Here is a 12845-nt window from a genome sequence, read left to right on the forward strand (position 1 = left end):
TTTTCCGGTTGAGTACTCTGGTTCGCCGATTCCCACTGCTGCATAAATTCTCCCGCATTTTCGTCGTTTTCATTGTCTAGTATCTCCTGGTAAACAATATTTGCTAAAAGATCATCGTTGAACTGACTGTCCCTGAAATTGAAAGAGTCCGTTCTCCGTCTTTTTTTAGCTGGAGTTCCTGTCGATTCGGGTCGTGAACGTTTGACACGATGTACTAGTCTATTTTGGTTAGGAACGTAGTCAGCCCGATGGGAGGGACCGGCTTCTTGACTCCAATGAATACCTTCTCGATAATTCGGATCGGGATTAGCGGTAATTACATCGTTTGTCGATCCAACAGGGTGAGTAGACGATACAGCGTTGCAAGTCGTTGGTACAGCGTTGAGTGCCTTCACTGCGGAGAGGGAAGTCGTCGGTACAGCGTTGAGAGTCGACGGAGCGAGGTCGAGCGACGGTAGAGCGGGCACGAGAGGTCCCGGGGCGGTCAGGAGAGTCGTCGGTACAGCGCTGAGAGTCTTCGGTACGGGCAGGAGAGGTCTCGGTGCTGGCATGAGAGTCGCCGGTATAGCGTTGAGATGCTTCGGTACGAAGGGGAGAGTTACCGGTACAGTGGGAAGAACGGTTTGGTTGGAAACTTCGGTAGGTGAGCCGGCGGCTCGCGGCGAGTGAACGGCTCCATCAACAGATGGATCGGATCTTTGTTCTTGGTTATCCGAAGAGTTACGGTGGTGTTTCTGGATATGGGATATTAATTTAACGCGGCGGGTATAGGCAGCTCCACATTCATCACACGAAAACCTTTTTTCGTCATGTTTTTCACTAACGTGACGGAAAAGATTTTTTTTCGCGGAAAACTGAGAGGGACATTGTTCACAGAGAAACATTATAATTGAAATTTTATTTACTAGGTACAGAATCGTGATGGCTGACTAAAGTCAAAGCGATAATGGATAGATATCCCATATACGTCCTCTCTTTTATATCGTGATACTATTATCACGTGATTAACGCCATCCAATAAAATTAATTAAGGATGACGATATAAAATGATATCAGTCAAAACTTTCCGCAATCTAAATACTTAAAAATGCTGTTATTTGTGCATGGAAGATATGAAGATTGACGTCACCTTAAGATCGTCCAATCAAAATTTTTATAAGTGACTAATGACGATTCGTCATTGATACCATAATCTCAACAAATTACTCAAAAGTTTCCAAAATTCGTATTCAATAATTGAACTGTATGAACAACAGAAATGATAAGAGATAATGGTGAAATAAATAGTTTGTTTATTAAACAAACCGGGAAGGCCGATAAATTGTACATTGGAATGATTCTTGAAATAATATAGAAAGGGTAAACTTGGTATAAATACCAGACACGCTTGAAATTAAGAATCACAAATCGACAAGACACTTTTCTAAAAATGGTTAAGCGTTCCAGGACTTATTCAGAGAGTTCCGGAGAGTACAGTCGCGATATCGACTTTGCTATTAGGCTGCCGTCCTCTCAACCTGAATATGAGTAAGTATAATATTTTATGTGTTGGTTAAATCCACATTTTTCTCTATTGTAAAATTAATTCTGCGTAGTTCTGATGCTGACACGCTCCCTTACGCCCCGAGTCCCTCGCTTTTGGAGGAAATTCCACCAAATCCGAACGCAATGATTTCTGTCGTAACGGGGAATAATGCCAATGGGATAACGTATGTTTTTGGGTTTTTATTTTGTTTTTGTTTTTTGTTTTTTTTTTTTTTTTAATGCCATCTATACTATGACATGTATTAAAGTTTTAACATATTTTATCCTTGTTCTAAAATAGTATCATAAATTCCATAGTGGAGGAGATTTTCCCCATGATAGATGTTCCCGGGGACCGTGCCGATAACCTATTGTTAGCTATCATAGCTGAAATATCAGAAATTATAAGCGACAGGTACGGACTTAAATATATTTATGCTTTAGGAAGGGTGTATTAATTTATTTTTCTATAGCGGACAATCCTATGCTGATGCACAGATGGAGGCGGACGAGACACCTCACCCTCAACCTAACGTGCGAGGCACACAGTATGTTGTTCAAAATACTACCCGAAATTTCTTTATAGTGTATTAACAATATGATATTCCTAGTGTTGTTGACCGATTATGGAGATTGGTGATACGAAGGCGCTGGGAGCTCCGAGAAGCGGAAGGAAATGTTCCGGAAAGAGGCGGGGGGCTGATGTTGAGGCTCATCAATATAGTGCTTCAAAACATGATGGAGTACGTCGAATTTTGAATAAATATGTTTCGATATGACATTTGACTCTTGCATTTTTAAATAGTAAGCATATTGTACATCATTCTCCACCCTCTAAGTATCGATATACCAAAGTAGTTCAGTTCTCTGTCCTCTAAGTATTGATATATCAAAGTAGTTCAGTTCTCTGTCCTCTAAGTATCGACCCCTTTTCTCCCCCTTTTCTCCCCCTTCTCTCCCCCTTCTCCCCTTGCCTCCCCCTGCTCCCCCTTCTCCCCCTTGCCTCCCCCTGCTCCCCTAGTGCTTGAACATACACTCTCCTACTACTATCAACTTTTTCATTAAAATACTTAATTATTTAATTAAATATAAGATTAATATAATTTATAAATATTTGATTAAATATAAGATTAATATAATTTATAAATTTTTAATTAAATATAAGATTAATATAATTTATAAATTTTTAATTAAATATAAGATTAATATAATTTATAAATATTTAATTAAATATAAGATTAATATAATTTATAAATATTTAATTAAATATAAGATTAATATAATTTATTAATATTTAATTAAATATAAGATTAATATAATTTATAAAAATTTGATTAAATATAAGATTAATATAATTTATAAATATTTAATTAAATATAAGATTACTATAATTTATAAATATTTAATTAAATATAAGATTACTATAATTTATAAATATTTAATTAAATATAAGATTAATATAATTTATAAATTTTTAATTAAATATAAGATTAATATAATTTATAAATATTTAATTAAATATAAGATTAATATAATTTATAAATATTTAATTAAATATAAGATTAATATAATTTATTAATATTTAATTAAATATAAGATTAATATAATTTATAAAAATTTGATTAAATATAAGATTAATATAATTTATAAATATTTCATTAAATTTAAGATTAATATAATTTTTAAATATTTCATTAAATATAAGATTAATATAATTTATAAATATTTAAAATGATGTAGAATAAATTATAGTACCTAACGTTATAACTTTGTAAAGGACATTCGCCAAAGCTGTTTTTTAGAAAAACACCGTAATTTAACAAGCGTTGGTGGCTGAGTGGTTAGAGTAAATCTTTGCACGATGCAGACCCGGGTTCGATTCCCGGCCGGCGCCAATAAATCGCAAATTGATACTAAGAATAATACCGTGAAACCCTGCCATTGGACGTTGAGGGGTTGCATAACATTCAGCACCCGTTCCTTCCCAAAGTCATTAAGAAGAAGTTGAAGAGAAAAAAGGCCCGTACAAACACCACAGACTCAACACCCACAACCGTCATAACACGAACTCAACATCCACAACCATTATAACACAAACACAACAAACTCAACACCCACAACCGTCCTAACATGAATTCGACACCCGCAACCGTCATAACACGAACTCAACATTCACAACCTACGCATAAACATTACAATAACCAAATACCCAATCAAACTGAGTTAAAACCGTCACGACGGTGAGCGTTAACGAGAATACACCATCCCAACCGCGAACCAATCCGTTAACGGTGGTTTTGCCAACCCTTCGAGAAACTGCAATGATTAACCTTTGCACGGATAATGCGATCGCAGGACAGACTGACAGATAGACAGACAGACACAATGACACACAGACAGACAGACACGGTGATTGTATAACCCCTCCTAGGGGGCTTTATCCCCTCGGAGAGGTAAAAATATTATTGGATAGGTAAGTATTAAGTTGAATTATCCCTTCGGTGCGATGCTTAAAACGTATGAGCTGAAGTAACAAATAAGTAAATAAGTGTGAAACTTATCGGAGGCCATTCTAATAAGACCAAAACTTACAAATAAGTGTGACACTTATCGGAGTAATACGCAATGCTTACAACGTATAACCTGAAGTAAGAAATAGGTGTGACACTTATCGGAGTAATTGGCGATGCGAACAATGTATGACCACTTTTCGGAGGCCGTGAATTTCTTTCTGGCATTTTTGAAGTAACAAATAAGTGTGACACTTATTGGAGGCCATTCTAATAAGACCAAAACTAAGAAATAAGTGTGACACTTACCAGAGTAATACGCGATGCTTACAACGTATGACCTGAAGTAACAAATAAGTGTGACACTTATCGGAGGCCATTCTAATATGACCAAAATTAAGAAATAAGTGTGACACTTACCGGAGTAATACGCGATGCTTACAACGTATGACCTGAAGTAACAAATAAGTGTGACACTTTTCGGAGGCCATTCTAATAAGACCAAAACTAACAAATAAGTGTGACACTTATCGGAGTAATACGCAATGCTAACAACGTATAACCTGAAGTAAGAAATAGGTGTGACACTTATTGGAGTAATTGGCGATGCGAACAACGTATGACCACTTTTCGGAGGCCGTGAATTTCTTTCTGGCATTTTTGAAGTAACAAATAAGTGTGATACTTATTGGAGGCCATTCTAATATGACCAAAACTAACAAATAAATGTGACACTTATCGGAGTAATACGCGATGCTTACAACGTTGACCAAAAGTAACAAATAAGTGTGACACTTATCGGAGTAATACGAAATGCTTACAACGTATGACCTGAAATAACAAATAGAACGCGCATCATTACTTTGGCCGATTGGAAATTCGTTAGTTCAAATTCAAGCTCTGAAGTATTCTTTAGCCACGTTCAAACTAGAGCCTAAAACCCAGTTTAGGTCGGTTTGAATGCCAGTTTTGACCACCTACGATAATTCTTGGTTCACACGTGCGAAATCCCTTCACCCCGGTTCACTTATAGCCAAGGCTTAACGCCATTTCAAATAATGACTAGAATTTTGAAAATACTAAAATGTATAACAAAACAATTAGTTAATCATGTTTATTGTACATATAGTAATATTATTTGACATTGTTTACAATTTGAACCCCATAATTTTTGAAAATACGAGCAATTTTATTTCCCCGCCTTGTCGTTTTGAAAGCGATTCTAAGCGAACTGACTTGGACCAGTTGCTTCCCGAACAAACACGAAGCGATTTCTCACGTTGCTTTTAAAAACCAGTTATCTAAACGAAGTGAATTTAGGGGTCAGTGTGAACGTAACTTTTGTGTTATGAGTACAATTGTGATTCTATACAATATGACCTATTTAATAGTTTCAATTCTTAATATTATCTTAAAGTATCATTCACACAATAAAAGTTTCGTTAGTTCTCTTCTTTAGGCTTAACTAATTTAAAACTTCGATTGTTCAGTTATTTCGGAACCTCTTTCAACGCGATCTAGGAGGATTTATACTCGATACAAGAGCAGACCTTAGACTTCGCCATTCCCCTCCCCCTTCTCTCCTTTAAAGACATAATCAATAAATTAAATAACCTACTCTCTATCGAAATGTAGATGCAAATTAAGTACAAAAATTATATTTACATTATTTTATTGGTTAAAACCAACTTTTAATTTAATAAAATCATCGTGTATAACTTGCCAAAAGTATACGAAATTTTTCTTCGCGGCTTGGGCGTGGGGTTACACAGCGTTGGCTTCTGGCGTTCAGAAGGTTGCGGGCTTTAATTTTAAAAACACTCTTTAGTAAAAACGTTTGTACTTTAGAGTGTTGTTAAATTAAATTTTAAAGAAACCAATTTAACACAGTTAATCTTGACATCATAGGTCGGGGGGGGGGGCTGGGCTTCAAAGATTGCCAATGCCCTAGGATAGGCTGGGGCTTGCGAGTGCAGTCGCTCATGATGTATATTAGAATGCCGATCTCTGCTTGATATATAACGGTTTAATTGAGAGCCGTGAAATGAAATAATATATCGCCTTCTTGGCGAACTTGTTTTATCTTTAAATAGGAATAACTTATGGGGACCCATTAAAAGTTCTAGTTCTAACGTCGAAATGAGGACATAAGTTATTTCCAAATTTGATTGATTTTTTGATAATCTTTAGAAAAAAAATAATATATATATTTTTTAAAAATACCCAGACCCATCGGGTTTTTTGTTTTTGTTTTGTTTTATATATATATATTTAAAACTAAAGTGTGAACTGAGTAGGTTTTTTAAAGAATTTTTCACGCTTTAAGCGTCACTTTAAACGACTGAAAGCGCCGCCGCGCTAACAAAGCCGTGTGGCGAAAAATGAAACTAAATGACAATCAACCGCAAGAGTCGAGAATCAACCGCGAGGGTCAAGAGTAAACCGCGAGGGTGGAGAGTCAACCGCGAGGGTCGAGAGTCAACCGCGAGGGTCGATAATCAACCGCGACAGTCGAGAATCAACCGCGATGGTCGAGGATGACCCAATACCATCACAATAATGGAAAAGATGACACACTACCATCATAATAATGAAAAAGATGACCCACTACCATCACAATAATGAAAAAGAAGGCCTTTACCTTCACAACATTATAGATAGTTCACCGGCATACCCACACAAGAAAAACAAATTCAGTTTATAATCCCACTAACGAGTATTTACTATAAATGATAGGATAGAAAGTATAGAGATTGCACGAAGGGCCTACAGCCAGTTTAAAAGTAACTGTTTTTCAATCACCCGAAACAAGGTATTTTCTATGAACTGAGAGCGCAACTGTTAAAAAGCTTAACTTATTTTATTTTGCGTCAACAAGATTATTTACGTTTCAATTTAAGTGACGCTTCTCCGTGTTATTCTCGTTATTTTGTTTTGTTAAAATACTCATACGATTTAATTAAAAACAAAATAAGCAGTTGGACCAAAAAGCACACGAGGATGGGACTTTGACGTCATACCTCAGCTTGACCTATGACGTCAGCTTAAGCTTTCCTTTGTTGAGACAAGTACATTCCAAATAGTTTTTAAAGCTGAGAGATGGCGGTGCGGTTAACGAAACTAGCTTATTGCACGCTTTCACTGTTTAAATAGAGTTGTCTTTATTTTTCTAACTACTATCTCAAGTCCATTAGTTCAGAGTTTGTTTCACAGCCACAAGATGCCAATGGTATGTTTTTTTGTTCTTAGTTGTCTCGATACTTTAAATTTCATCACCATATTTACCGATTTCCATTTTCAATTTGCAGTCGAAGGAGCTTAAAATATACAACGACTTAGAGAAGAAAATAATATATTCGAACGGCGATTTTTATATTCAAATTGAGGAGTTCTTGACGGGACAGTTATTTGAAGACTTTCTCAAAGGAGGAATGCATTTGATCATATCGAGTTTCGTTCTTCTTGTTGCCAGCGCTCAATCCAACGAGGAATTAAAGGATAATATCGGCCGCTTTTATTTGTCGAAACCGATTCACGCCGAATACTCCATCATGCCCGTCTCCAGAAACTGCTCTACAAACAAGATCAAAAGACTTAATTTTGTGTGAGTACAACTGTCTTGTCACTTCACCCAAAAATAATAGTTATCATTAATTAACTGGGTAATTGTTTTTGAATTTATTAAAGTGGTTAATTTTTTTTACTTTTCAATAATTGATAAAGGTTTATACAGACGAAATCTTTTTCGATAGCGATTTGCCATCGTACAAAATCGTGAGGATAGTTGCGAGCTGTCGCCAGGTTTCCTCTTAGCAAAACATTTCCGAGACCAAGTGCGAAAACAATTTTTGGTTTTTAACATAAATTAGAACATGGAGGAATAGTAGAGGAGGGGAAAGGAAATAAGGTGCTAAATCCGACAGCGTAGTGCCAGTTCGAGGCGGGGAAAAAAGGGGGGAAAGGCGAGGTAGACTTTTAAAGAATTCAAACCCTAACCGGTAGATCGCACCATGATCGCGCACCATGAATAGATAAAAGTCTACCTCGACATACCCCCCGTTTCTACATCCCCCTTTACGCGATTTCTGAAGAGGAATGACAGTGCTTAGCCCAATCAGAACTATCAATACCACTCCAGGGCTATTCCTCTATGATTAGAATGAATTAGAAAAGTTAAAGAATACAGAAGCTGCAGTTGCAGTTTCTTATTCTTTGTTAACCCTAATGCATTCGTGGTAATATTTTCAAAATTGATATTAATTCCTTCAAATATAATATCATCAATATTGGTAAGACTATTTTTGTCCACGATTTAAAATATAATGCGAAGAAAATTCTATTTAAAAATTCCATGTGTAAGATTTCTATTTTTTAAATGAAATATTCGTCGCATTTAAAATTATAATTTGTTAGAATGTTAATTGTCGAAAATCATCATAAGAGTTGATTTTTCTCAATATTTTTTTACCCAGTAAATACAACTCTTTTCACTAAATTCCTACTACTGTAATTACTGTTTTCCTAGCGTCCTCTACTGCTACTAGCACGAAGATTATATACTGAAACTTATCTCAGTTTTAACATCCCGTAATAGATGCTTCAATAAAACAAATACAGCGTTTCCCATACAAAATACTAATACAGCGTCTATGGACGTGCAAGCAATTCTTAATATGGTTCTGGTAAAGGAGGAAAAACGCCATGTTAGAATTTTTGCGCCGAGGAAAATAAATGGTCTTAAACCAAAATTATAATTTTTTTCCGTTATTGCATTTTGAAAAATATTAAAATTAAGGAAACCTAGTTGACTTGAGTATGAATTGTAGGTGGCTTTTTTGGCTAGCCAGCCGAATTTGGTAAACCACCAGCCGTAAATATTTCATGCTGCCTTTTCACCGCGTAAGGGGCCTTTTATTGAAGAATTAAGGTGTTTTTCATTTGTCATTTAAATTAAAGGGTTTTACGAATTAAAAGGAACAACCTTTATAATAATCAGAAACCTTGGTATGAATCCAAAATTTTCGAGTACACCTCTTCAGTATTTATTTTGGCGCCATCTACGGCAGTTTTTGTTTAAAGTATGATACTAATTAAGTTTTGTAGAAACGAAAGAAAAACATTTATATTTTCCTATAGCATCTGGTGACTCGATCACTACAATGTATCATACTACTGAAGTGGTGTATTCAATAGGATTGGCAAAATTCCATTGTTTTTTAACTGGTTAAAACCACCCGACAAGTAGATGTGTTTAGCAGATGAGCCAAAGGTTTTAATTTCGTTTTTGAATGATTTTTGTAGGCTTGTTTACGGTTTCATATTCGTTTTTTTTGGAAATTATAATTTGCTAATTATGGTAGATAATATGAATAAGAATATTAACCCCAAATTTTACTGACCGTTAAATCTAGATAGTTTAAAACAGGTATGGATGGATCCGCTGAACACGTTCCAGAGCTTTTCTCACCGGTGTAAATGACTAAAAATGTTGGCCCCTTCAATAGTAAACTGCTAATGTTTAAATTCAAAGATTGTTTGTTTTTTCAATTTTCACCCTTTGGCCTAACGTGGTATAAGTAAATTCTTTTTGTTAATTGTATTGAAGTTAACGAAAAAAAGAACATTGCTGCAACACAACAACCGAAATTTCATTACGCTACGGGCGTAATGCACTCTTTTTTTCTACGATTTCACACTGAGAATAAGATAAATTTAATTAAAATCATTTTAAATTCTACAAAGATTTACGGTGATAAAAAGATTGAAGGTTTCTAATGCATTTTTCTTCCGAACCTACACAGCAACTTTCACCTTTTGTAGGTTATGGCTAAGAAGAAAATAAGAAACTTCGACGTTCGTCAGAGAGGTTTACGTTTTTAGCCACAAGTAGACTAAAGTAGTTATGTACCTCAACAAACGTCTTACCTATAATTAAATGATAGTTCCAAGAAGCTTTATGGTTTCCTGTCATAATTGAATTAAATGTAATTAAGAGTTAAGCACTGAAATAAGAATAATTAATACTTAATCTTAATTTTTAGGATTCAAGCTCATATGGAAAATCACATATTTCACGAGATTTATTTGAAATTTGATCATTTGATGGACCAAATTCTCTGGCAAAAAACAGAAAGCGAGATTCCGGTTTTAAATATGGATAATACCGCTAGTTTATTTAAAATTTACGCAATGGGAATAGCAATTTCTGTCGTTGGATTTATTGTGGAAATTGTATCGATCATGATCGTGACGCGAGGCCGAAAACGAAAACCTGTACCTTCAAAAATAGATTCGGAGTGGAAACGACGACGATTTCAGAAGCATCATACAATCAATCTTTGGGAATGAAACACTACATTTCATCGAATAAATAATAAATTAAATTAATTGTCAATGTTTTTAATTTCCGAACACAGCAATTTAAACATTTTACAAAGAAATTTCTTTCAATCTCTAATTAAAAACTTGACTTTAAAAATTAAAAATATTTCAAATCTAACAATTTAAAGTAAAACTAAAATAAACTACATTTGTTACATTTATTAAAGACATATTTTGTAAGCTTTTTATGGCAAATGGCTGGAATAATATTTTAATTAAAAGTTCAAATGCGTACAAAATGAGCTTAATTTAAATTTGAAAAATGATGATACATGTAGGAGGAAAAGTTTACGGATTCTAGTTATTTAATGATTTTTGAGACTACGGATGTGAAACATATCCTGTAATTAATTAAAAGAAGGATGTCAACGGTTTATTCGTTTATCTAAAAGCAAGTTACAAATAATACTTGATTAAATTAGCTTTTATGTTAAACGTGAGGAATGTGACGTCCAGGAATGTGATAAGTTCTAACCCGTTATGATATTGACACTGCCTTAAAGTAACTGTTAGAAGTGTCATTCTGTGTTTTCTAGGCGTTATACTGTATAGCATTAACCAATTATTTCGCCGTTTGACCGGAAAACTTTAAATGTATCATAAATCCTTTGGCGGAGAGTGTCTTCGCTAGGCTCTTAAGTCGCGTTAGCCAAATCTTTCACGGGTCCCCCACAGAAATAGTCGGATAAATTCTAGGACCTGGCTAGCCATGACATTTGTATTACTACTCCACATAATGTGTTTTTGGGACCAGCTGCATGTTCGGTCGTAGGTAGGTTGAAAGTAGCTTCGGCGCATAGGTTTCTTAACTCTTTGGAGTTATTAGTTAATGTCAAGGGGGAACCCAAAGCAAATGCAACGCACGACATAACACACTTCTACACCAAGATAAGGAATTAACGAAGGCAACCTCCGGTGTAGTTTCATCCCCGTCTCGTGAAATAATTGGATCATCCCAAATTATCTTGGTAACCGCAATCCTCCAAGTCATGGGACTTGACGAGCAACTTTATCCAGCCCGAGCGCTTCTGGACTAGGGTTCTCAAGCCAGTTTCATAGCGGAACAATTGACGCAGAAACTAAGATTGAAGCGAACACGTTTCAACGTCTCAGTTGACGGAATTGGAGCAACCGGAATGAACGCCTTTCAAGGCAGTGTCATGGTAAATATTCAGTGAAATATCATTAACACGTCGGAGGTCATCGTCGAGGCAATAGTCCTGAGAAATGTCACGGATTATTTACCTAACAGTCCGTTCGATCCTGGAAATTGTCTACACTTGAAAGGCTTATCACTTGCTGATCCAACTTTTCATAGCCCTGGACAAGCGGATATTTTACTAGGTGCTGACATGTGCCTAGAGCTCTTGCAATATGGCATTTGCAAGGGGAAATAAGGTCTTCCACGTGCCTTTAATACTCTTTTCGGATGGGCAGTTTCCGGTTCATTGCTGATGGCCGGAAAAAGTTCGAAAATAAAGGTCCACCTTTGTACATTGGAAGCAAATTTGAAACATCTTTGGGAGCTAAAAGATATCCAGCCTCAAAGAATACTATCTCCAACAGAAATTCAATGTGAAAAGAACTTTAAAGAATCACATACGCGTGACTTTACCAAAGATAACCGATGCACCAAAACTTGGAGATTCTAAACAAATGGCAATCCTTCAATTCTGTCACTTAGAACGACTTCTACGTGCTAACCCGAATCTCAATGAGGAGTAACGCAAGTTCATTGGGTATACATTGCCCTTGGACATATGGAACTCATTCCATCGAATGAAATAAAAATCGAAACCAATCCAACTTACTACGTGCCTCATTATGCGGTTTCCAAAGAAGACAGTACCACCACGAAGGTTCATGTGATGTTCGACGCCTCTGCCAAATCTCGTTTCCCTAAACGATCATCTGCTAGTGGGGCCAAACTTCAAGATGATTTGGTCAACCTCCTTATTCGCTTTCGTCAACATCGCATTGTCATGAAAGTAGATCCTGCCAAAATGTTTCGTCAAATTAGAGCACATCCAGACTACTCCGATCTTTAATGAATTGTTTAGCGAAACAATTCAATCGAACCCTTGCTCGAATACCGGTTGCTAATGGTTACATATGGAACCGCATCAGCGCCATTCCTAGCAACTAAAGTCTTGAAGCTACTCAGCCAAGACGTAAGAGACACTTCCGTTGGCATCTTTGGAGACGAAACGACTGAGAACGTTTTAAAACTTCAGTCAGAAATCATTCAAGCTACATCTCAAGCAGGATTTGAAATAAGGAAATGGGTTTCGAATGAAGCTGCATTATTGGATACAATACCAGCCTATATTGGACTCCTGTGGCTGATAATTTATCGATTATGGTTACTTCTCCAGCGTCAAGAAGTTCAATTACTAAACGTACGATCCTTTCGAATACATCAAGGATATT

The 12845-nt window shown here is 35.9% G+C and overlaps 1 protein-coding gene across 1 annotated transcript; it reads left to right on the forward strand.

Annotated features, from left to right (window-relative positions):
- The first annotated feature begins 1295 nt into the window (after positions 1–1295).
- Positions 1296–2283, forward strand: LOC149933666 (uncharacterized). The gene is made up of 5 exons (XM_090157368.1): positions 1296–1527; positions 1596–1709; positions 1826–1939; positions 1998–2072; positions 2136–2283. Exons 1-5 carry the CDS (start codon positions 1430–1432, stop codon positions 2281–2283), a joined length of 549 nt encoding a protein of 182 aa, XP_090013494.1. The 5' UTR covers positions 1296–1429.
- Positions 2284–12845: the final 10562 nt, after the last annotated feature.

Source organism: Leiobunum rupestre, chromosome 8 (genome assembly GCF_980474605.1).
Source record: "Leiobunum rupestre chromosome 8, qqLeiRupe1.1.hap1, whole genome shotgun sequence".
Lineage (NCBI taxonomy): Eukaryota > Metazoa > Arthropoda > Arachnida > Opiliones > Sclerosomatidae > Leiobunum > Leiobunum rupestre.